Raw genomic sequence first — 27,308 nt, 5'->3', positions numbered from 1 at the left:
CCATTGAAGACTGCTGGGCCATTCACAGGCGGGGAGGGGTGGGCAGGGGAGGAGGAGACGAAAAACTAGATGAAGAGAGAGAGAGAGAGAGAGAGAGAGAGAGAGAGAGAGAGAGAGAGAGAGAGTAAAGGGTCACAAAATAGCATTAACAGAGGTAACCAAAGTCAATCCAGTCTCACCATCCTCCTAACCTTGTTATTGAGAGAGAGAGAGAGAGAGAGAGAGAGAGAGAGAGAGAGAGAGAGAGAGAGAGAGAGAGAGAGAGAGAGAGAGAGATTCTTATGAGGGAAAGAAAGAATTAAGGACTGTATGTGTGTCTGTGTGTGTGTGTGTGCGCGTCACCCTGAGCCCTTCTAATCCCAAAGTGGTGGTTCGCCCTTAATGAGAGAGAGAGAGAGAGAGAGAGAGAGAGAGAGAGAGAGAGAGAGAGAGAGAGAGAGAGAGAGAGAGAGAGCAGAAGGACGTTGCTGTAACAAAGAAAACTTTCATTTGCTACCTCTCTCTCTCTCTATCCCGTTCACACACACACGCACACACACACACACACACACACACACACACACACACACACACACACACACACACACACACACACATTGTTATAACAAAGAAAACCTACATTGTTACCACTCTCTCTCTCTCCTGTTCACGCGCGCACACACACACACACACACACACACAGTTATACCAAAGAAAACTTCATTTGTTACCTCTCTCTCTCTCTCTCTCTCTCTCTCTCTCTCTCTCTCTCCCGGTCTCCCACACACACACACACACACATGTACATTTTCTCTCTCTCTCTCTGGGCACAAAGATAGCAGGTTATGAACTGATAAGAGTCTCGCTATCAGTGTCTCTGCCTCAGGGGAATGTGTGGGGAAAAATGATGGCGGGGAAATGATAAGGTGAAAGGAGAGAGAGAGAGAGAGAGAGAGAGAGAGAGAGAGAGAGAGAGAGAGAGAGAGAGAGAGAGAGAGAGAGAGAGAGAGAGAGAGAGAGAGAGAGAGAGAGAGAGAGAGAGAGAGAGAGAGGAAGTTGAATGGAAGGAGAAAAAACTTGTGGGAGGGAGAATGAAGGTGATGAAAGTGAGAAAGAGGGAAGAGGTAAGTAAGGAGGGAGGAAGGGAGGAGGGAAGAAAGAAAATGAAGCTGGTATGGTGGAAGGAAGGAAATGAGAGAGTTAGGTCGGGAAGGAGAGAGGAAAGAAGGAACGGAGAGAAAACCTAATGAAGAAAGGAAGGACCGGAGGATGGAATGAGCGGAAGGCAAGGGTGGGGGAGGCAGAGGAATACCTATAAAGGCTAAATGGCTGAAGCGAGGGAGGTACCGAGCAAGGTGGAATGAAAGCGAGGAGAAAATACGCGAGGGATGATTTGGTGATGAATGTGACAGTGTGGTAGGGAAACAGTGAAGAATAGAATGTGGTAGGGAGGAGGGCGGGGAAGAAGGAAAGGAAGGTGAGATCTAGGAAGGAAGGGAGAGAGAGAAAATGGGAAGAGAGACAGGTAGGGAATGACAATGAGAGGGAGAGAAGGAGGGAGGAGGGAGAAAGGAATGGAAACAAGAAATGTCAGAGAAGGGAAAGAGAGAGATGAAAGGACTGAATCATGAATATAACGAAAGAGAGAGAGAGAGAGAGAGAGAGAGAGAGAGAGAGAGAGAGAGAGAGAGAGAGAGAGAGAGAGAGAGAGAGAGAGAGAGAGAGAGAGAGAGAGAGAGAGAGAGAGAGAGAGAGAGCTAAAGCCTCAATAAGTCAGAATGTCAGAGTTAAAGAGAGAACGCCTCACTCATTACACCTTCACAGCCACATTGTTGTTCTCTCCCTGTGTCCGCCTCTCTCTGTCTCTGTCTCTGTGTGTGTGTCTATCTGTCTGTCCGTCTGTATATTTGTCTGTCTATGTCTGTCTGTCTGTATGTCTCTGTCTGTCTGTCTGTCTGTCTGTCTGTCTGTCTCTCGTTTTACAATCATGTCTCACTAGCGCTTATATGACCGAAAAAATTAAGGTGACAAATTGGTACTACCAGAAGTAAACAAAGTCAGGCTATTTCGGCAAGTTGACATTTCGGCTCGGCGTCTGTCCGGCCCAAAAAACTGAATTCAAAGGGCACATGAAAGGGTGATATTGGTGGAGGGGGAACGCATGACGGTTCTGACAGCATATATGGAACAGTGTGTGTGTGTGTGTGTGTGTGTGTGTGTGTGTGTGTGTGTGTGTGTGTGTGTGTGTGTGTGTGTGTGTGTGTGTGTGTGTGTGTGTGTGTGCGTGTGTGTGTGTGTGTGTGTGTGTTCTTACCTACCTAATTGTATCTTTATAGGAATGAGTCAAGCTCGTATTGTCCCGTGTCTTAGACTATATTTATCGTACATATCCTTAAATTTGTGAATTGTTTTGGCACACACTATTTCATTCGGTAGTGCATTCCATTGATCAATTGCTCTGTTTGGGAAACTGAATTTCCTTACGTCTTTATCACCTCTCTTCTTATGCAGTTTTTTGCAGTGTCCTCTTGCTGATGCTTCTCCATATGTTAAGTAATCATTTATGTCTATTTTCTCCTTTCCTGATATGCACCTATATAGCATTATCATGTCACCTCTTTTCCTTCTCTCCTGTAGTGTTGGTAGATTCAGTTTATTTAGTCTTTCTTCGTAGCTTAGGTCCCTTAAGCTTGGTATCCATCTTGTAGCGGCCCTTTGAACTTTTTCAATCTTGTCTATATGCTTTTTGAGATGAGGACTCCAGACTATTGATGCATATTCCAGGGTTGGTCTAATGAATGATGTTATTATCCTTCTTAGCATGTCTTCATTTATGTATGTGAATGCTATTCTCATATTTGCAAGCAGTGTATACATGTTCCGTACCTTCTCGCTGATGTGGTCAGCCGGAGATAGTCTGTTATTGATAATCACACCTAGGTCTTTCTCTCTTTCTGATGTGTATAGGGTTTTATTTCCTAACTTATAATCCCAATCAGGTCTTTTTCCACTTTTACCAAACTTGATTACATGACACTTGTCCACATTGAATTCCATTTGCCATGTACTACTCCATTCATGAAGTTTATTTAATTCTTCTTGTAGCTCCCTACAAGAGTCTGTGCTAGTAATTCTCCTTTGTATTTTTGCACCATCTGCAAACATATTCAGATAGTTCTCATTTCCAGTGTTACTGTTTATATCATTTATGTACACTAGAAACATGATTGGTGCCAGCACCGAACCCTGTGGTACTCCACTAGTCACTTCTTTCCATGATGAGTAGTTTCCTCTTAGTACTGTCCTCATTTCTCTTTTTATGAGAAAGTCTTGCATCCAACAAAACAGTTTGCCTCGAATTCCTCCTTGATGGTACAGCTTCCATAAAAGTCTTTGGTGTGGTACTGTGTCAAAAGCTTTCTTGAAATCTAAATAGATACTGTCCACCCATCCTTCCCTTTCCTGTATTGTGTTTGTTACTCTGTCATAGTAGCTCAACAGATTAGTAACACATGATTTTCCTTTTCTGAAACCAAACTGTCTTTCTGTTATCATACTGTGTTCTTCTAGATGATTTACCCAAGCTTTTCTTATAAGTTTTTCTAATACCTTGCTTACAACACTGGTCAGTGATACTGGTCGGTAGTTGAGAGGATTATGTCTATTTCCTTTCTTGAATAAGGGGACTATATTTGCTTTTTTCCAAATATCAGGTAGTTTCCCTTGACTCAAGGATTTCTTGAAAATTAAAAATAATGGTTAACTTAACTCCTTTGCACATTCTCGTAACACCCAACATGAAATTTCATCAGGACCACTTGCTTTTCCTCTGTCTAATCTACTTAACTCCTCTTGTATTACTTTTTCTGCTATTTGTATATCTGGTAGTATGTGTGGACATGCGTGTTCCACATATTCCCTCTCAAAATTTTTTTTCTTCTGTAAAAACTAATTGGAAATTCTTATTTAGTGCTTCACAAATATCTTTCTCTTGTGTATAAGTGATTCCCTCGTCCGTGATGGATTGTATTATATCTTTTACTTTGGTTTTGCTTCTGATATAGCTGTAAAACAGCTTTGGTTGATCACTACTTTTATTTATTATATCCTCCTCAAACTGTTTTTGGGCTTCCCTCCTTATTCTTGTATAGTCGTTTCTTGCCTGTTTGTAATTATTATACGCCCTTTCACTATTGTGTCTTCTGTATCTGTTCCATAACAAATCTCTTCTTTCTTTTGATTTTTTACATTCTGTATTGAACCATTTCTGTATTTTCTTATCTGCTTCCTTGTGCTGTGGGATGTACTTCTGGACTCCTATTTCATAAAATTCACAACATTTTTTATATACAGCATTTAAATCTTGTCCTCTAAGCTCATTTTCCCAATCAACTTCTAAGAAATACTTCTTTAAGTCTTGATAATTTCCCTTTTTATAGTTTAGTCTCTTTTTGTAACTGTCATTGCTGTTTACTATGTCATATGCTATCCTGAAGTTATAATTTAGTACTGCATGATCGTTTTTGCCGAGTGGAGGGTGATATATTAAATTGTCAATGTCATTTTCTTGCCTAGTAAATATTAGATCTAGCACTGAAGGTACATCAAGTCCTCTTTTTCTAGTGGTTTCCCTCACATGTTGCGTTAAGAAAAACTCTTGTACGAGATCCAGGAGCTTTTGGTCCCACAGCTTTCTTGGCTATTTATATCTAGAGTATTCCAATTTACAGTATATTTGTATTGAAATCCCCAGTTAGTATAATTCTTTCCGATTTCTCTTCCATTTTATGTAGCAAGGATCTTATACTCTGAATTGTACTCTCTGCCAGGTCCTCATATTCATCTCTTTCCCATGTGTTTGATCTGGGTGGCATATACAAATTGGCAACAATTACTTTACCTTCAGATGTGTTGATCTCTACTGCAATCATTTCTACTTGTGATGGTATATCTAGGTTTATTTCCTTGACTTTTAGATTTTTCTTAGTTAATATTATAATTCCTCCTCCTTTTTTTAAATTTCTGTCTCTTCTCCATATATTGTATTCCTCTAAGTTTAGTATGTCATTGGATATCCTTGGTGTTAATTTTGTCTCAGTTAGGCATATTATTTGTGGTTCATTTTCTCTGACATAATCATTCATCTCTAGTAATTTAGATACTATTCCATCCACATTTGAGTACATCAACTTTATCATCTTGTTTATATACTTGTCATGACATGGTTCTACTAACTTCCTCCTTTTTCTTCCATCCTGTTTGTGTACCACTTTCGTACCTGCAATCCTATTACTTTGTAAAAAAATTTCTTCTTGTCCTCTTCTGATCTTCCCTCATTTTTTATTTTTGCTTCCACCCTTTTCTCTTTCAGTAATTCCAGTTCCTCTTGTGTTAGACATCTTTTTATCCATACATTTTTGAACTTCTCTTTTTCCATAAGATTCTTTGCATTTTTTAGTATCTCTTCCACAGTGTTTACACTCTGGAAAGTCACCTTTAGAGGTCTTGTCTTGCTTTTCTCGTATTTCCCTAACCTTTTGTGTTCCTCTATGTCTTTACTACAGATTTCCTCTGATACTTCTTTCAGTAAGCTCATTACATTTGCCATCTCCTTTTTGTCTCTAGTGATTTTGTTTTTAATATCTTCCTCTTCTATACCAGTGATTACTATTGATTTATTTATTTCTACTGAATCTCTGACTAACTTTGGATTGTTTTGGATTATTCTTTTCACTTCCTTTTTAATGTTTTTTTCCTCCACCCTTGTTTCTAAGTCTTTCTTTACTTTCACCATCTCAGCATACGTGATTTCTACATCATTTTTGTAGCTTTGCACAGCTTCATTCATCTGTGTTATCTTCTCCTCAATATCACTGCTCTGGTCCATAAGACTGCTTGCTTGTCTAATTGTCTCTGTGTCATTTTTTAACTCTTCCATAACACTCTCGTGATTAACTACTGTACTTCCCATTTCACTCACTTTCTTCCTAAGCGTATTCAGTTCCACTGTTAGTTCACTGATGGTTGTGTCTTTCTTATTGGCCTCCCTTCCCAGTTTTTCTATCTCTTCCTTTTGCAAGTGCATTTGCTTCTTTATTTCATCAATTTCATTTTTGAAAGCCATTTCTAGTTTGTGTACACGTTCAACCAGTCTATTGTGAGTCTCCACTTCAACCAGTTCTTGGTAGAAATCATCATTTTGCTTTTTACTTTTATCCCTTTTCTTTTCCAAATTTGTTTTACTGAAGTATGTATCCATTTTGTAATACTAAATGAACAGAGTGTGTACTTACAAAGTGTGCACGCTTTCCCCGTCTTGCTGTAGTATAAATAAACCCAGCTGACTCAACGCATCGTGGTTCTTTGTTGTTTGAACCAGTCTTATTTAAACTTATTATTTCTTTTCCTTTTAATAATGAAAAATCATTTAGTCAAACCTGGTACAGAGCTTGACTCATTCAAAGATACTTATTTAGGTAATGCCTCTGGCCGTGTTGAGCTGGTATGGAGCGCCGGTACAGTGTGTGTGCGTGTGTGTGTGTGTGTGTGTGTGTGTGTGTGTGTGTGTGTGTGTGTGTGTGTGTGTGTGTGTGTGTGTGTGTGTGTGTGTGTGTGTGTGTGTGTGTGTGTGTGTGTGTGTGTGTGTGTGTGTGTGTGTTTTGTACGTTGCGCCTGGAAGTGATACTGAGATCCTGCGATCCCTAAATTCATGATGGAGGCACGAAATAGGTATAATTTGGGATATATATATATATATATATATATATATATATATATATATATATATATATATATATATATATATATATATATATATATATATACAGTATATATATATATATATATATATATATATATATATATATATATAGAGAGAGAGAGAGAGAGAGAGAGAGAGAGAGAGAGAGAGAGAGAGAGAGAGAGAGGTGGAGGGAACTTACCAGTTGGATTTACAAAGTTTGACTGAACTTGTCATATACCATTCGAGTACATAAGAGTCAGAGTTTGTTGTTGGCGTGTGACTTACCAGATACCATTGGAGTGGGAAGTAGGGGTGTGACGGGCTTAAGGGTGTAAAGGTGTGATGGGCGTCAGGGTGTAAGGGTGTGACGGGTGTAAGAGTGTGACGGGTGTATGGGGTGTGGGTGTGACGAGTGTGGTGGGTGTGACGGGTGACTTACCAGATACCACTGGAGTGGGAAGTAAGGGTCTGACGGGTGGGAGGCCTGCTGGAACTGATGCAGAGGCACCAGGTTCTCCACCCTCAGGGGCTTGTACCCTCGCTTCTCACGCCGGAACCCCACCTGCTGCACCACCTGCCGCACCTGCAAGTAAGACACACCAAGGAATGAGAGAGAGAGAGAGAGAGAGAGAGAGAGAGAGAGAGAGAGAGAGAGAGAGAGAGAGAGAGAGAGAGAGAGAGAGAGAGAGAGAGAGAGACTTATGAGATATCAGTGTAGTGGGGCCTAGGGATTCTAAAGTTGCTTGGGTTTCTGAAAGTGTTGTAGAGATACTCAGATATACAGACAAACACTAGGAAATTAATCATCCACCATCATCATTATCAACATTATTATTATTATTATTATTATTGTTGTTGTTGTTGTTGTTATTATTATTATTATTATTATTATTATTATTATCATGGTCATCATCATCATCATCTTCATCATGATCATAATCTGCAGCAGCAGCAACGACAACAACAAAACAACAATTTCACCAATACATGCACGATCATCTACATCCTATGTTCCTCATAATTCATCACCATCATCAACAACAGCATCATAATTAGCGTTTTCAGCATCATCCTACTGTAATATCATCAGCATCATCATTATCATCATCGTCGTCGTCGCCGTCGTCATCGTCGTCCTAATACTGTTGGCATTTATAAACAAGGTGGGTGGGATCTGGGAACAGCAATTATGAAAAGCAGAACGTTGGAGATTTGACATCAGAGTTCCCGCGTAAAAAGATTCCCGCCGCCATTCACTCATTAGTCAGGCCATCGAATTTCCAAATAAAGCTGTATTGGGAAATGGCATTACCATGTTGTTGTTGCTGATGATGCTAAGATGAAAATATATGATGATGATCATTATGATGATACGTGTAATAAGATAGTAATGGTGATAACGATGAAGACAAAACAACGAGACGATGATTATGATTATAATTGAATACCCTTTAATTTAAATCTCGTCTTCTTTATTTACTCTTGCCATCACTAGGTATTTTCATTAAGTTTAGAAATGATCTCTTATGGTGAAGAGACTACACACACTATCTCCACTGATACTAACAGTAGGCCTACAGTGAAGGTGTCTCATTCTATTCTGACCACTTACATACGATTTTAATTGGAACACATAAGGATAAAAGACCTCATGGCTGCGGAGTGTGGAAAATAATGTATGGAGGTTATGTGGAGGTGGATGAGTGCACAGGTATCGTAGCGAAAGTTGTGGGTGGAGTGACAAGGGATGACATGCTCTCACTGCATATAAAACGCGAGGGATGTGAAATAAGTATCACACCGCATTAATTATATTCCGGCTATATCATATGATAACCTATGGGGTGATAGTGTGTTAGACGGTGATATACAGGCAAACTTTTTAGTTGATTTCGAGAAATCTTAGAATAAATTAATGACATGTTTTACAAAAACAAACTTTACAATGGCACGACCCTGAGTTTGCTGGCCGTAACACCCGGCTAGACAAGCTTAGCACATCATCTGCTTGATTTGCTAAACTACCAAAGTTGGGCAAATTCCATCGTCCATTTAGTCACTTCATTTTATGGAACAAACATCGCACTACCCTCCCAACTTCTAACTACACTCGGATGTGTATGAAGGCTAGAGGGTAATGTCTGTTAGCTATTTCGTACGGGAAGAAATTACGCCCACGTAATGAAGTTGTGTATATAATGATGGTGTGAGGGAGACAGTTCGGGTCAAAAATGTTCTCTCTACACATTAAATTCAGATTTGGTATGTGGCTATATATGCTTCCATTTGAACAATTCGTGGCTCTGTAAAAACAAGACACGTATTTTGTAGTATTATCGAGGTGCGTGATCCTCTTACCCAATACCCAGTCATCCCAGCACTCGTCAGCAACCAGCATGACCCAACTAAAAGCCTCTGAAACCGGATTACAGCTTTTACAGATTATGAATCCGCTCTCATTTCATGACACACTGGTTCTAACACACGCGAAAAAATATTGCATTAATCCATTCTTGTAAAAAAAAAAAAAAAAAAAAAAAAGGAAAATCTATACGCTCGTCCAACGAGCACAAAATGTAAACAGAGGGAGGCATAGAAAACTAATAAATGAAGTGGGGTAACTGTACTAATTTTCTAACAGCACGAGGCGATAAGATTAGCTGATAAAAAGTGTTGGAGAGTTGCCTATAATAAAACTGATAAAGGGCAGATAAGAAGCTAGGATAAACGTGGTCATTTACTATTATTATTATTATTATTATTATTATGTTTTTAACACTCCTGTCAGTGAGAGAGAGAGAGAGAGAGAGAGAGAGAGAGAGAGAGAGAGAGAGAGAGAGAGAGAGAGAGAGAGAGAGAGAGAATGAAGGATAGGGAATGAGAAGGGGTGTGGAGGGAAGAAGGCGAGAAAGCATAACAAATGTGGGAGGGAGAAGAGTTAGAGCAGAAAAAGTAACAAAAAAGTGAGATAGGAGAGAGAAATGAGAGAGAAGGACAACGACAGGTAATAAAGACAGGGTGTGTAGAAGGAAGAATGGGAGACGCAAAGATAGAGGAAGAAAATGGAGAGAGAGAGAGAGAGAGAGAGAGAGAGAGAGAGAGAGAGAGAGAGAGAGAGAGAGAGAGAGAGAGAGAGAGAGAGAGAGAGAGAGAGAGAGAGAGAGAGAGAGAGAGAGCAAGTGGAGAAAGTGAGAAAAGAGAAGTACGAGGGTGGAACGGAGGAGGATGGGGAAGGAGGGGGTGACGGGGACTGAGAGGGAGGGAAAGGGAACGGAGGGGAAGGAAAGGGGATGGGGAGCAGGGAGGGAACGAGGGGGAGAAGGATGGGGAGGGGAAAGGAAAGGGGGGGGGAGGTGGAAGCACCATCTGGAACCGGGCCGTAACTTCTCACTTACTGCTACACCAGCTGGCTCCCTTCCTCCCTCCCTCCCTCCCTCCCTCCCTTCCTTCTTCCTTTCCTTCATTTCTGTCTTCTTTGCCTCCCTTTCTCCATCCCTTCCTTTCCTTCATTCCTGTCTCTCTTGCTTCCCTTCCTTCGCTTCTTCCATTTCTTCCCTCCTGCCTTTATAAACCATACGAGGAGCATTTACAAGCCTTGAATCTCTTTACCTTAACATAGCGTATGTTACGAGGAGATTTAATTGAAGTATTCAAAATATTCAAAGAACATTATAATATGGCTGTCTAGAAATACTTCACAGTTGATCGCTTGAATTCTATAAGAAGTAATGGGCATAAATTTATCGGCAAACGATGCCAGTCACACGAGTTAATCATTTCTCCTTTAATAGAATTGCCCTCCAGTGTGGTAAACTGTGATTCAGTACCGACCTTTAAAGGCCACTAGGATAAGTATCTGTCTTCTAATCAACAGCTTATTATGTTTAATATATATATATATATATATATATATATATATATATATATATATATATATATATATATATATATATATATATATATATATATTCAGGGCCTGATTGCTACTATTACACAACAGCATCGATAAATATTGTGGACTTAATGTTACTTTCCTTTTCAGGTACATAATGTAGTGTAGACTATGATTTCCTTTCCCTTTTCCTAATGAAACATCTATGGCAACATTTCTATGTTGCATGGTGGTCCTTCTCACTATTTTCTGCCGACTTCGGCTGGAAGGTTTGGTGACTGGGGGGGGGGGGTTAGCCTTACTGCTTTTTCATCCTTGTCTTTAGGTGATCGAATAGTTTTGTTAGTTATAATCTTACCTATATCAAACAGCCACGACAGGACCAAAGGGTATGTTGCTGTTTGTTTTCCTTTGTACTCCTGTGCACTTCTCTTGCTTCCCTCCCTCCCTTCCTCCCTCCCTCCATCTTTTTTCACTCTCTCTCACTCTCTTCATCAAATTTGCTTTTCAAACTTCTCTCTCTCTCTCTCTCTCTTTTACTTTTCAATCTTCCCTCAGTCACTCCTTCGCTTCCGATTCTTTGTCTTTTTCTCTTCTTCTATCCCTCTTCTCTTTCTATTTTACCTCCATCCTGTCTCCTCACTTTTCTTCCTTCCTTCTCTCCCTCTCTCTCTCCTTCTCACTCCCTGCATTCCCTCCCTAACTCGCACTTTCTCACTTTCCATCCCTTCCTCCTTCTTTCTGGTTTCTTCTTCCCTTTCTTTCTCACTTTCCTTCCTTCATTCACCTCTTCTTCACCTCCCCCTCTCCCTCACTTTCCTACCTTCTCGCATTCATTCATACTCTCTCCTTCCCTCATTCACTTACTTCTCTTCCTCCCTCCCTCCCTCTGTCTTACTTTCCTTTCCTCCCTTAGTCATTACTCTCCCCTTTTCCCTCCTCCTCCATCACTCCCATCGAATTCACCGTTTTACTTTTACCCTTCCTCCTCCCTCCCTCCCTCTCCCACTCACTCTCTTACTCAGCTATCCTCTTCAACCATCATTCTCTCCTGCAGTTCTGTCATGTCTCACTGAATCTCTCTCTCTCTCTCTCTCTCTCTCTCTCTCTCTCCCCCTGTGCCGTGAACAGAGTAAGACCCATTACCAGTGGATTGCCTGCCTGTTATATGCTTAGGGCTTCAAATCTCACACACCAGGCCACGCCAGGAGGAGGAGGAGGAGGAGGAGGGATGGGAAATAAAGGGGACATGAAATATTTTCAACAAGAAACATATATATTTATATGCTTCCCTCATATATATATATATATATATAAAAATATATATATATATATAAATATATTTATATATATATATATATATATATATATATATATATACAGTGCCGCGGTCGCTAGAGAACTCGACATCCAGTCAACAGTAAGTGACCAGGACTGGATCCCTGCTCTGGGCATGCGCCTATCTGGCGTGGGGGAGGTGAGCACCCTCCGTCAAGTGTAGCTCTATAGGCGTGTTGTGGTGAAAGATCCTTAATGGTTCGAAACTCGGCGAGGTAAAGATTAGGAGGTCTGTTCTCTTGTGCCTACGCCTCACTCCAGCCTTGGTAAGGCTTGGTGGTGTGCCGGCCCTCTTTAGGAATAGCCAGGGTGAGCCTGTTGCCCCTCAGAAGCTAGGATACTCGATTAAGGTCTTTTGTGTATATTCAGCCACTGGCTGCAGTGAAGAAAAAAACAGAAAAGTATTATTATTATAATTATAATAATAATAATAATCATTATTATTATAATAATAATAATAATAATGATAATAATAATAATAATAATATAATAATAATAATAATAATAATAATAATTATTATTATTACTATTGTCATCATCATCATCATCATCATCATTATCATCATTAATATTACGTCTTCCTTTTCTCCGTACTTTATTTCATTATTTGCTGTTGTTGCTCCTCCTCCTTCTCCTCCTCCTCCTCCAGCCTCTTGTCTGCTCCTCGTACTCCAGTGGATTATGTTAATAAAGGCAGATTATAAAGGCTTAAGATGATGGACTTGAGGAGGAGGAGGAGGAGGAGGAGGAGGAGGAGGAGGAGGAGGAGGAGGTGAGAGATCACAAACGAAGAGGAAAAGAGAAAAATGGTAGAGGAAGAAAAGAAAGAGGAAGATCAAAGGTGGAGAAAGAGGAAGATGAGGAGGGAAGAGGAGGAGGTTTCTTTTCCTACATGAACACTCCATTAACCTTGGAGGGGAGGGGGGGGAGAAGGGTAGGGGGAAGGAGGGGAAGGATGGGGAGGGAAGGAGGGAAAGGAAGAGGAGGGGAGGGTGAGAGGTAGCAAGGGGAGGAGAGGAAGGGAATGGGGTGGATGGGTGGGAAGGAGGGGAGAGGGTAGGGATGAGAAAGTAGGGGAAAGGGAAGCGAAGGGAAGGATGGGAAGGAGGGGGAGGGTAAAGAAAAAAAGATAGGGGTAGGGTAGGGTAGGGTAGGGTAGGGTAGGGTAGGGTTGGGGAGGGGAGGGTGGAAGGGAATGGTAGGAAGGTAGGGAAGGGAAAGGAATAGCTAGGAAGGAAAGAAAGACATGAAGGAAATGGAATGAAAGGGAAAGGAATGTAATGGAGTTCAATGGAGTGGAAGGGAAAAGAAGGAAAAAAGAGACAAGAAGAGGGAAGGGAACGGGATGGTAGGGGTGGAAAGGGAAGGGGAGGAGGGGGAAGCGAATGGTGGGGAGGGGGGAGAAAGGGTAGGAAATGAGAGGGAGGCGAAGTAAGGAAAACTATAGGGAGGTAGCAAAGGGAAAAATATGAGGGGAAAAACAGACGGGAGGGTGAGGGAAGTTGATTTAGGAATATGTGGGAATGAGAGGGGAAGGGAGGAGGAAAAGAAAAAGGGAGGAAGGAAAGGAAGGAATATGGCGGAAAAAGTGGCGTGGAAAAGATGGGAAAGTAGACGAAGAAGGAAGGAGTGTGTGGGAGGGAGGGAAGGAGGAAAGGAGGGAGGGAAATAAGGAGACAGGAAGGTGGGAGAAAGACAGCAAGGAGGGAGGAAAGAAAGGAGGGAGAGCAGGAAAGGAAAAGGAAGGTGGGAGGTAGGTAGAAGAAGAGGGAAGGAGAGAATAATGAAAAGAGGTACAAAGGAAGGAAAGAAGGGAAACAGTGGAAAAAGAAAGAGTGGAAGAGGAGAGGGGGAGAAGGAAGAAGGTAGCGAAGAAGGAGGAAGGGATGGAAGGAAGGAAGAAAAGCATGAAGAACTGAAAACAAGGGGGAATGAAATTAGAGAGGAAGGGGGAGGAGGGGAAACGGAAATGAGGGACAGGGAACGGAAGGAGGAAGGAAGGGAGGGAGGGAGGGAGGGAGGAGAGAAGAAGGCAGGAAAAGAGAGAGAGAGAGAGAGAGAGAGAGAGAGAGAGAGAGAGAGAGAGAGAGAGAGAGAGAGCCAGCCCTATGAAATCTCTCGCATCACAAAAGTTAAGCTCCCTATTTAAATTCAAATGCAGTCATATACATCCAGATTTGGTGGAAGGTTTGACCCACACGATATTAAGCAATTTAAGGTGGAGACAGCTCCAGCACTGGACTCCAGATGACACCAGATGAGTTGATTTAGCTGAGGGTGTCACGGGAGGCCTGGGGTGTTAGGGGTGTTAATACTGCCATTTAACACCTCACGTAAGGTTACCATCGGCGCCAGTGTGTGTTAACCACAGAGTTATACATATAGAGTGCGCCACCCTGGTTTGAAAGTGACGCAACCGGAAGTGGCTCAGCGGCCATATTGGGATGCCCAGTCTCACGCTCAATTCAAAACAGGTAAGATGTTCTCGTTTCTCTGTGATCAGGAAATAAAATAGAATGGAAATATATTCAAGCACTGCATCAACTTCAAGAAGAGGAGGGCCTTCATTTAGGAAATAAACTCAGGGATATCCATCTTTCATGGCACACTCAAAAGATGAAAGTAAAACTTGCTGCGCAAACACTGAGTTCTAGTGTAGCAGATGCATTAATCTTCTGTCGGGATTCATTACATCTCCCACAGTTTAAGGATTGTCAGGGTACAGTTAAATTTCTGCAAATGGCTGATAAACTTTTTGATGTACTGAACTCGAGAAACAAATTTGCTAGAGGAATGAAAGCAGCACTTCAACCTGAGACAGAAGTAGTTTCAATGTCATTCTTAGATCAAGCATTTGCTTATCTAATGACTATCACTAATTCTGATGACATCCTCATGTACAAAACTTCTAGAAAGACACCTTTCATTGTTTTTTTGGCTGCCATTAAGAGTGCTCAGGCACTTTATAAACAGTTTGTAGGTGTAAATAAGCCACTCCAGTACTTTCTAACTTATAAGCTGTCACAGGATAACTTAGAACTCTTTTTCTGTGCAATTCGAGCATCTGGTGGCTTTCGAAATAACCCTTCTGCGTTAAACCTCATGGCAGCATACAAGAGACTCCTTCTGAGGCATGAAATAAAAACGTCAAACGGGAATGTCTCTGCACAAGACCTCACTGAAGTGCTCACATCTGCAACATCTAGCAGTGTCATGAAGAAAACTTTAGAGGATAAAACTGAAGATATTATGATGGCAAGAAGATATGATATCATTCCTCGCAGTCCTGCCCAAGATCATGATTATGTAGACTGTCCAAACTTTACAGATGTGTCAGATTATAAGGAAGCTGCAGTAGGTTACATTGCCGGATATGCAGTTAAAATGGTAAAGAGAAATATTTCATGTCCAGACTGCTTGTCTGCACTTACAGCAACAGAAATTAAAAACAATGATAAAAGTTGTGCATTGATACTGGTTAAGGACAAAGGCGGCTTGATAAAGCCCTCTATGAGTGCTGTGTCTGTCTGCAGATCAACAGAGAAAATATTTCAGAAAATGTTGAAAAGTCATGACAAAGAGCTACGTAACATTCCCAGAATTTCCTCTCTAGTTGCATATTCTGTATTGAAAGAGACTGGTAGCACTGCATTTAAAACACATAATTCCCATATGTTTGAATGTTCACTTGATAATCACATTTTTTCTCTTATTAAAGCAGTGGTGCTTGCATATTGCAAGATACGTTTGCATCATCTTGCAAAAGCAACCACTGCTAAAGTAAGAGGCTGTTATGTTAGGAAAACACTAAGTTAGTATTATTTAAGAACCAGTAAGTGAGGGCACTCACCATCCACTCAATTAATGTAATGCTATTAATAAATTGGTATATGTTCGCTTCTAATCGTTGATTTTTGTGTATCCAAAGTAAAATGGTGCGTAGAGACAAGGTAAGGGGACCGGGAATAACTTTTCTTCTCACTTCATTCAGAGCGCAATAGTAATGGAGAAAAGGCTTAAAATAGCTAAAGTAATTATATTGATAACTGCTCTATCTATTTACATCAGGATATAATGCAAAAAAACACTCGGGAAAGGTTAGTATTTGTGAATTATGATGAGCTGTACGGGAAGGTCGGGACTCGGTAGAGTGGGCATCCTAAGATGGCCGCCGCGCCGGGCCCGCTGGCTTCACTTATCGCCCATACCACAACACAGGGACGCGCGCTCTATATGTATAACTCTGTGGTGTTAACCCTTGCCCCGCAAACAACGTCTTTTATTATACTTTTGCTAACTCTACATGATATTATTTAGCTCTTTTTTTTTCTTTTTTTTTTTTTTTAAAGAGGGATTAGATTTTTTTAAAAAAATTTATGCAAGACAGAAGGAACCAAAGGCCAGGAGCCCGCAAACCGTTCATTCAAAAAAAAAAAAAAGCACGAAAGAGAGCCAAGTTCAAGATCTGTTCATTTCGAGATGCCTGGAAACACTGCGTTTGAGAGACTGGAGATCATAGGAAGTAGGAAATACAGACAGAGGGAGACAGTTCCGGAGTTGACCTGTTGCATAAATGAAGGTCAACTCTTGAATTAGAGAGTTGGACAGAAAAGGGATGAGAGTTTGTTGCTAGACGAGTGCTACGCACTTGTCGTGGAGGTGGAGGGATGCAAGCAGACAGTTCAGAGGAACAGTGACCATTGAAGTAGCGGTTGAAAAGAGATAAACATGCGACAGTGCGGCGAAGAGACAGAGTTTGAAGGGAGCCAGTAAGAGGAAGAAAGTTAAGAGACGAAAAGCCTTTGACACCACCCTATTGAGAAAACCTGTATGTGGGGAGTCTCCCCACACATGAGAGTTCTACTCAACACAGGGGCGAATAAAACCCATTTATAAAGTCAACAACAGTGCAGGGGTAAAGAAGGTACGGGAGTGGGCTTAGCACACCCAATCTCTTGGAAGCAGATTTTACAAGAGATGCAATATGATGTTTCTAAGATAAGTCCCGAGTGAATGAAACCCCAAACATATCCAAGGATGATGCAGGATTGAGCTGGATATTATTAAACATTAGTTGGTACTCCTGTGAAAAATTGTGTCGGGTTGATAGGTGGAAAAACTGAGTTTTTGATGCATTAAAAACACCAAGATTATTTTTACCCCAGTCAGAGATACGAGCCAAGTTAGACATTAGGTGTGCCATAGCCTCATCCTTTGTTTGTTGAAGTAATTGCTGAGATGGAAGTTGCGGGAACCGAATGGAAAGGTGAAGGGTGGAATCATCAGCGCACGAGTGGATAGGGTTAGATGTAGGCTACAGCTTAGAAGGTCACTTATGAATAAAAGGAAGAGAGTTATAGATCTTGAAGAAGAAGAACGATGGCCATCTACAACAGCGGCTATAGAACGACCAGAAAGGAAGCTATAGATGAAGGCACAGGCAGAAGATTAGAAACCGTAAGAGGGCAGTTTGGAAATTAAAGATTTATGCCAGACTCGATCGAAAGCCTTTGAGATGTCAAGTGCAATGACAAAGCTTTCGCCATAGTCCCGAAAGGAGGATGATCAGGAGTCTGAAAGGTAGGTGAGAAAATCGCCAGTGGAGCGTCCCTGACGGAACCCGTACTGACGATCGGAAAGAAGGTTGTGATAGGAAAGATGTTTTAAAAATTTTCTGTTAAGAATTGACTCGAAAACTTTTGAGACACAGGATGTTAAAGCAATTGGACGATAGTTAGAGGGCTGGGAATGGTAACCCTTCTTTGGGACTGACTGAATGAGAGCAAATTTCCAGCAAGAAGGAAAGGTACAAGTTAAAGGAGAAAGGCGAAAAAGTTTACCTACCGAGGGTGTAAGCTCAGAAACACAGTTCTTGAGGACAGCAGGAGGGACTCCATCAGGACCATATGCCTTGTTAGTATTGAGGCCATTGATGGCAGAAAATACATCAGCTGAAGAAATTTTAATGTCAGCCATGAGGAAGTCAGAGGGGGGAAGTGATGGAGGAACAGCACCGGAATCGTCTAAGGTGAAATTGGAGGAGAAAGTCTGAGCGAAGGGATCAGTTTTATCAGTAGAAGAAATAGCTACAGAACCATCAGAGTAGAAAAGAGGAGGGAAGGATGATGAGGTAAAGTTGTTAATAGGTTTTCGGCAAGGTGCCAGAAGGAGCGGGAAGAATTCGAGTTGGAGAGTTGAGAGCATTTAGTACGGATAAAATTATTTTTAGCAGAGCGAAGAACAGACTTAGCACGATTCCGGGCAGAAGCATAAACAAGGTGTGATTCAGGGGTGGGTTGGCTCCGGTACCTTTTATAGGCCCTCTCCTTGTTGCGGACAGCATTAGAACAAGCGTGCTTAAACCAAGGTTTTCTTGCATTAGTAAAAGGATATGAGAAGGGAATGTATGTTTCCATGCCCGAGAGAATAACCTCCGTAATGCGCAAAGCACACTCAGATGGCTCCCGGCCATGGAAGCAATAATCATTCCAGGGAAAATCAAAGAAGTACTGCCTGAGGGCCTCCCAATCCACAGCTCCAAAATGCCACAGTCGACGTTTCTTTGGAGGATCCACAGGCCGTACCGGAGCAATAGGACAGGTCAAGGCAATAAGATACATTTTAGAACTCAATATTTACTTCACTATGAAAGGGTTTACAGTTTAATATAAAATCGTCTGTAGATAGCGAGACTAGATCATAGCGGAGATGTTAAGATTAGCGAGCAGTTGGGTGACTTATTCTGTTTTTTATTTCTTTCTGTCTGTCTGTCTGTCTGTCTGTCTGTCTCCCTCTCTCTCTCTCTCTCTCTCTCTCTCTCTCTCTCTCATCAACCTAATTTATTCAACGGGGTTAATGAAGGACGATCAAATAATGTAATAATGATGATGACAGTTTGTGTGAGTGTGTGTGTGTTAAAGCAAACTTTTATGCTGTGTTTGCATATTTTGCCGCTTCGTTACAGAGCTTTCCGGACTTAGAGAGAGAGAGAGAGAGAGAGAGAGAGAGAGAGAGAGAGAGAGAGAGAGAGAGAGAGAGAGAGAGAGAGAGAGAGAGGAAGGAGGTGAATGAGATAAAATGAGAGGAAAGGTAGGGAGGGAGGAGGTGAGGGACGGAACATGAGAAGACTGGCGGAAGGGAAGAGGAAGGGAGGAAAAAGATGAGGAAGAAATGATAAAAAGAAGGGGCATGGAGGGAGAAGAAATGAGAGAAGGGGCGGAGTTAAGGGATGAAGTATGTGATGCAATGGGTAGGCAGAGCAGAAGAGAAATATATGAGAGGAAGCTGAGGGAGGGAGAGGAAGGAGAAATAACGGAACAAAGAAAGAAACAAAGGAAGCGAGGGAAGAAAGGTAAAGATGAGAGGGAGGGAGGAAGAAAAGAGAAGGAGGGAGGAAGGGAGGGAAGAAAGAAGAGGAGAGAGTGAAGGAGGGAGCGAATGAGTGAGAGTGTTAGACAGTGAACTGTGAACTTCAAGCCAGGGACGCTCACAGGACGCAGCAGCCTTCATTATTTAACACGGAATTATACCTCTCTCTCTCTCTCACACACACACACACACACACACACACACACACACACACACACACACACACACACACACACACACACACACACACACTCATCTTTCCCCCCTCTCTCTCACATTCTCATCTATGCTTCCTCTCTCTCTCTCTCTCTCTCTCTCACACACACACACACACACACACACACACACACACACACACACACACACTCATCTTTCCCCCCTCTCTCTCACATACTCATCTATGCCCCCTCTCTCTCTTTCTCTCTCTCTCTCTCTCTCTCTCTCTCTCTCTCCCTCCCTCCCTCCCTCCTCCCTCCCTCCCTACCTCCACGACAAGCCAGTAAAAATTGGAGTAAAAGTGTGAGGAAAAAACCTGTATATATTAGGCCAAGACTGACGCAAAATATTGAAGGTAACGAAAAAAATTCCGGAAAAAAACTTGTCCCAAATATTGGAGATGCAGATTTTGGGGGAAAATTAGAATGTAAATTTTACTGTTGAGAAAATGACTTAGAAATTAAAGGTGGATGGATTCAGGACAACTCAGTGTATGTTATTCTGCCAACGTCGCCAACAGTCTTCTGCCAGCAATGTTTCCTGCCTTCCATATCTCTCACTCCTTCCAAAACCACAAATACTCTTTCTCATATTCATTTACTGTGTGTTTTATATTGATATCACATTCATTTCTTGCAATACTTTCCACTGCCACAGCCAACAGAGAAGTGGCAGGAAACTCTTGATTATGGTTGTACACTTTGTTGCCTCTTAAGTAATGTTTCACCCGGGAACTACCGAGCTGCAAACCACTTCCCTACCCACTCGATCTCCAGATGATTGTCTGCCACCTGAGAGACCTCTCGTACTTATAACGATCACTGCATTGAAGTAATTGCACTGAAGGAGTAAATATCGGTTGCTCGAACTCACCGTCGCCGAATTCATCATCCAGAGCTTTTCTTCAGAATAGGAAAACCTCTCATATTTGTGTGTGTGTGGAGGAGGAGGGGAGGTTGAAGAAGGTTCTATCCAACCCACGCAGTTCAAAACAACGGCTGGAGACAGCAAAAACATACAACAAGAAGTCCTCGCAATGAGAGTCTTCTTACCGGGTATTCGAATCCTCTCTCACCGAGTTCACCATCATGTTTCACATTGTCTGAACCCCCGAAGTCTCCTAGTCTGTCTTTATTCACCTTCAGGTGATTTGATGCAGAGGTTAATAAAGGCTACGACTGACCGCTCTGATCGACATATCTCTCCTAACATGTATAATCATCTGAAGAGAGGAAATATAAACCAGACAAGAAGTCATCGCTGTGAAGGAGTAATTGCCGGCTGTTCAAGCCCTCCCTTCCTAGTTCGCCATCCAGCTCCGAATCCTCTAAACCGCTGGAGCATCTTCATTTACCTGCTTGAGATGAGAGAGGAAGGCCATGCTGTTTGAGATCAGGCGAGCGAGGTACGTGATGTTACAAATATTACTTCCATTTTATTTATACGTGCGACACTTAATACTGTTTGTGCAGGTATCTAACATAGCTGTGGGTGGTTATTATGTAATCAAGGATTGTAGTTTTCTTTTAAACTCCAACCTTCACAGCAGATGGACTTTTTTTTTTTTTTTTTTTTTGAAGTCTAAGCTTCTGCTGTAATGTATGTTCTGCTTAACTTTCGGGCACATGAAACACTTTGTTTAATATTTTCTTTGACGCAAGCTGGGAAGAACGTACTGGAAATGCCCCTACCAAGAGTAGATTATTGGTGACTGTATTTGCCCTCCAGCAGTTATGACTCGCTCTCGGCCGAATGAAATCGTTTGATATAAGCTGGAAAAAAGTAACAGTGATATCCCATACCAAGACACGGTTAATGGTGAGCGTATTAACACTCAGTAAATCTCACTTGAATTATTATCGTTTGTCGTCTGGTGGAATAAATACAGCAGAGAACGCGACAACGGGGTTGACGGCATTTTGTAGTGTCCGGCAGGAGTGGACGGTAAAGGAAAGTACCTGAGTGTGCTAGGGTGAAATAACCTGGTTGCAATCACTAACTTTTGAACGAATGCTTCACGATGGGGGCAATGTATGACCTGGTCCTACACCTTATTATTAGTACCGTGGTAGTAGTCGTTTGAGCAGTAGTAGCAGTAGCAGTAATAGATAAAACAACAGTAGAATCAGTATTTGTAGTTAAAGTCTGCAAAACTTCCCCCTTGTAAATAAAATTTTAGATAGTTTGAGATTCCGGAAATATACCTAGCGAAGGTATCAATGACATCACTACCCTAACTACAACTTATGCTACTACCACTCTCACTACCATGACACTGCCAAAACTACCATGAGCTAGCGGTATCATTATCAAAAGTACCACTGCCACAACTACCCGACTATCACCACCATCCACAACCACTACCATAACTCACAGTACCACAGCTACCACTACCAATACTACCACAGTCATAACTACCACTACTGCAGCCACCAGTTAAAACCACAAATTACCATCACTGCCACTGTCACATTTACTACTACCACAACTGGTGCAGTCACCACTACATCTATATTCAGTACTTTTACAACCATCACTCCCACCATCACGGTTATCATCATTATCAGGAGCACACGTATACTTAGCATCATAAAAAAATAATAATGATACTATTACTACTACTACTCAGACTCCTCCTCCTCCTCCTCCTACTACTACTACTACTAACAACAACAACAACACAACAACAACAACAACAACAAGGCCTCAGAGTGCAACACCCGCGCCCACCATCTGGTCTCAGGGCCGAGTATTTACCTTTGCCCTGTGACCTTGACCTTCAGCAGATTACTCACAGAATCAAAATACTTCCTCCCTGCCCTGGCACCAGTTTTGGCCCAAGTTAGATCAGAACTGCTTGAGATGACTTGGCTCGGTGATCTTAACCTTTAACCTTTCCCTGTGACACTGGTCTTTCATTGACTGTTCTCAAAATAGAATGCTTTGTTTTAACGTGAACCTTTCTGCAGAGTTAGCCTACATCGGATAAAAACTGCTTAAGTGTACCTTTCCATGTGACCTTCACCTTTGAGCCATTGTTCTAAAAAACAACAAATCCTCCTGATGGGTGATCCTCAAATCATCCACCAAGGTTGATCCAGATCAGCTCAGAGCAGTTTTAGTTGTTTTGTTCACACACAGATACACAGGTCGAACTTTGACCTTGCCCTGTGACTTTAGCCTTCGACTGATTGTTCTCAAAACTGAGTCCGTTCGTTCTTGCCTCACCCTTATCCCTTCCACCAAGTTTGGTTTAAATCATAATTATCAAAACTGTTTGGGCTGACATTGTCCTGTGACCTCGAATCATTAAGAACCAGACCTCAAACAATGTACTGGTTAATTTTGAACCATATCGGCCTCGCTGACAACACTACCACCGCCACTAGCAACAACAACAACAACAACAACAACAACAACAATAACAACATCCCACATCCCACAGGTGAATGAAGCACAAAATCTAATAATACACGCAAAAAAAAAAAAAAAAAAACACTCCGTGCCAAGAATTGCATAAAAAATGCTGGGATGGACGAAACAATATCAAATCTTCTATCTATCTATTGCCAGACGCCTCAATCCCGTTTGGGGTGGCCACAAACAAATCGCCTCCAAGTCGACCTGTCCCCCTCCATTTCACTGCCCTGCTCCCAACTCACACCCCCCTCTCTCATATACCTCTCCACCCCATCCCTCCATCTCATCCTCGGCCTCCCCCTCCCTCTTCCCCCCTCCAACTCACTCACATACACTCTCTTCGTCAGTCTTTCACCCTCCATCCTCTCCACATGGCCAAACCACCTCAGTGTGTTCCTCATAACGCTTCCTATCACATCCACATCCACACCACAACGCTCCTTTATATCCTCATTCGTCAGCCTGTCTCTCCATGTGACTCCACAGGCTCCTCTTAAATAACTCATTTCCACTGCTCTCACTCTTGACTTGTGTCCTTCAAACAACGTCCAAGCTTCACTTCCATACGATAGAGTTGGTATCACAATACTGTCATGTAGTAACTTTTTCACTTCCATGCTCACTTCCCTGCTTCTTATCACTGCTTTCAAAGAACCAGCAACCTTTCTTCCCTGCTGTACCCTTTCAAGCACTTCACCCTCCAAACCTCCATCCTTACTCATCACACTACCCAAGTACTTAAACGTACTCACATTTTCCAATTCCTCACCATCCAACCTCGCTGTACATTCACTGACTTCACCTCTCTCAAAGACCATCACTTTACTCTTCCCTACATTCACCTTTAGTTTCCGTTTCTTACACACTCTCCCAAACTTATCCACCAAGCCTAGCAGCTCCCCTTCGTCTTCACTCAACAACACAGTATCATCTGCAAACAACAGTACAGGGAGTTTCCAAACACTATCATCTCTCACCAGGGCCACTCTAACATACATCCACTACCCTACCTTGTACCTCTTTTATTACCCCATCCATGTACAGATTGAACAACCATGGAGACATGACACATCCCTGTTTCAACCCAACTTTCAATGAGAAAAATTCACTTAATTCACCATCCACACGCACTGCAGCCTTCGCACCATCGTACATACTCTTCACAGCATTCAACAACTTCCCATCTACTCCATATATTTTTAACACTTTCCACAATCTTTGTCTATCCACCCTGTCATATGCTTTCTCCAAATCCATGAAAGCTGCATACAACTTCTTTCCCTTCTCTAGAAACTTTTCCACTAAAGATCTAAGAATGAATATCTGATCTACACAACCTCTTCCCTTCTTGAAGCCTCCCTGTTCTTCTCCAACTAATTTCTCTGTTCTTTCTCTAACTCTGTCAATAAGTATCCTACCATACACTTTTCCTATTATACTAAGAAGACAAATGCCCCTGTGATTACCACACACTTCTTTTTCCCCTTTTCCTTTGTACAAGGGGATAATTATACCTGACTTCCAATCCTCTGGGACTCTACCTTCCTCCCAAGCCAATCTGCACATCTTCCACATCCATTCTACTACTATCTCTCCCCCATGCTTCAGCATTTCACCACACACTCCATCAATTCCTGGGGCTTTCCCCAATTTAACTTTCTTCTTTGCTTCCACAACTTCTATCCTACTGATTTCTTCCTGTCTTCTCACCTCCCTCCTTCTCCCAGCCATTCCCCAGCCACTTATACTCGCATTACTTACATCCTCTATGTTCAACAATTCCTTAAAGTGTTCTCTCCATCTGCTCACCTATTCTCCCTTCTCCACTAGTAATCTATCAAATCTTAAGCCGCAATATTCTCATGATTATGGTCGTTTGTCCAGGATGAGGCTGAATGAGGCGAAACATTATGAAACAAAGGGAGGGATAATACTGCTCCTGCCCCGAGCGAAGAAGGTGAGACTTTATGAATCCAGTGAGACAATGTGGATAGAGCGAAAATATGTGGGGTGAAACAGGATGCCATGAACAAAAAAACATGACAGACGATATTTTACGTGCGAAAAGGTGTGGGAAATCTTATATAGGAAATGGCTAGGATACAAAAGCCAACCATCCATTCGCTCGATGTAATTCTCGCCCTAAATGTCTGCTTGGACTGAGTAGCCTAGCCCTGGGTGCCTACGCTACTGATGGGGCAATAAAGGGGTGATTCCGTGCAAAAAACAAAGAGGGGGGGGGGAAGTGCCGGAAAAAAATGGGGAAAGTGTACCGTGAACGAAAAGACATGACAAGGATATATCACGAGCGAAGAGATGTGAAAGTAAGGGTGAAAAGATACGAAGAAAAGTGCATCACAAGCATAATCTTCAGGGTCTTAACGAATCGTGTGAAAAGAGCCTGAAAATATAGAAAAAATATGACACAAAGAGTACGCCGTGAACGAGAAGATATGACAAGGATATCTCACAAACGAGGAGGTATGAAAATGAGGATGAAATAATACGAAAAAGTGCCATGAACGTAAGACTTGGGGCTTCTATGAATGAGTGAAAAAACTGAAAATAGCGAAAAGATTTGAAAAAGCAGGCTATCCCGTATTATGAACGAGATGTGAGCAAAAAGATGTGAAATTGAGAATGTAATTATACGAAAAAGGGTGTCATGAACGTAATATTTTGGGAATGAATAGTTGGAGTAAAAAAAAACGGGAATTGCAAAATGAAGCTGAAAATAGCGAAAAGATGTGACAAAAGGGGGTATTTCCTGAGCGAAAATTTGTGGGCAGACATAAATCTCGCGAAACAGTGAGAGGACGCGGAAAAAATCTGGAGAGAGAGAGAGAGAGAGAGAGAGAGAGAGAGAGAGAGAGAGAGAGAGAGAGAGAGAGAGAGAGAGATAAAAGCTTGTGAAATATGGGCTATAAAATGAAGGCATGCTTAAATATGTGAAGCTATTATGGCATTACGGCCACTTAGCATTCTTAACCTCCTATGACTCACTCTCAGCTGAGAATAAAATCGTCTAACTTTATCTGTAACATAAAATAAGAGTTATCCCGATCATTAGAGAATTAGTGATGACAGTATAAACACACCCATGACTCATTAGCATCAGAATAAAATCGCCTCGTTAACTAGAGTAAAATGCGAGAGTTGTCCAGATGATGAGGGGGTTAACAGCTGCCATGAACGATAATTTAGCCTAACGGTGGCAATTACCTGAAACAAAACCCTGGCTATTAAAAAATATAAAAAAAAAAAAAACTGAAAAATGGAGATCACCGTAATTAATTAATGGCCAGACTGGGCGATCCTCACGGTTCCTCGACACCAGCCCAAAGGAGCGAAGATATTATAAAAATCTTTGAAAATATATGACTATGACGAAATGGATGGATGAAGATTAATGAAAATAGTTAATGACCATCTGGTATGACTGAAATAATCTGAATGAGTGTAAGCGAAAATCTATGAGAAGTGATAAAACACTGGTGTGGTAAATGATGATAGTAGGAATACTTGTGATTTGGAGACAGAGAGAGAGAGAGAGAGAGAGAGAGAGAGAGAGAGAGAGAGAGAGAGAGAGAGAGAGAGAGAGAGAGAGAGAGAGAGAGAGAGAGAGAGAATGTTCACACATTTCAGTCCTTCACTGCGATGCCCTGCTTTTGTGATGTACTGTAGGCTACTCTTGCTGTTCCAAGACGATTTTATTTCATTAGAAGGGGTCCCATTGATTAAAGCTATATCTAGCCCTTCCAGTTTGACGGATGTATCCTATGCTGAGTACTATCATGGGAGTCTGGAGGGTGGGGGCAAGGGGGGCAGTTGCCCCCCTTCGAATTCCAAAATGTGTTTCAGTTCTTGTTCAAGGATGGTTGAGTGATTTCAGTTCATTCATGCACTGCCACTTTATGCATTTGATGTAAGTCATGTAACTCGTATAAGTATATGCCTATGCCTATTTGGAGTGTATTTTGATATATTATAGCCGCACAAATATGTATAATTTCTTCTATTTTGCCCCCCTTACAAAAAATCCTACGGACGTCCCTGAGTACTATCATGTGTTAACAGCAAGAATGAAATAATGACGTCCTCGTTCTGAAGGGGTTTAGAGTAAGTTGTTACCAGCCACCATCCTACTTCCGTGGTTGCATTTTACGTGACAGAATCCTCCAGGTACCTCTTAAAGGTTCGAATCCTTGCTCCTACTCAACCCTTTGTATGCTCACCTCGGACAAAACCTCGGCATCAGTGACGTCACAGAAGGCCACGTAAAGGAGTTGAGTTTGAATGGATACGCCAGGGTATATAGTCGGTTTGTTTTCACCTGTCGGGTCACAACCACAA

At 41.8% G+C, this 27,308-nt stretch overlaps 1 protein-coding gene across 1 annotated transcript in view; it reads right to left on the bottom strand.

Annotated features, from left to right (window-relative positions):
• Positions 1-27,308, bottom strand: part of amon (prohormone processing protease amontillado) — a 278,590-nt gene that overhangs the window by 85,692 nt on the left and 165,590 nt on the right. Inside the window, exon 3 of the mRNA XM_080276457.1 lies at positions 7,161-7,304. Coding sequence (XP_080132583.1) covers positions 7,161-7,304 — 144 coding nt within the window. The remainder of the gene's footprint in view (positions 1-7,160; positions 7,305-27,308) is intronic.

Source organism: Coenobita brevimanus, chromosome 65, assembly GCF_032717465.1.
Source record: "Coenobita brevimanus isolate Jiangsu-jjx chromosome 65, ASM3271746v2, whole genome shotgun sequence".
In the NCBI taxonomy this organism is placed as follows: Eukaryota; Metazoa; Arthropoda; class Malacostraca; order Decapoda; family Coenobitidae; genus Coenobita; species Coenobita brevimanus.
The sequence above is the reverse complement of the archived record's forward strand: the minus strand, read 5'-3'. Positions and strand labels throughout refer to the sequence as shown.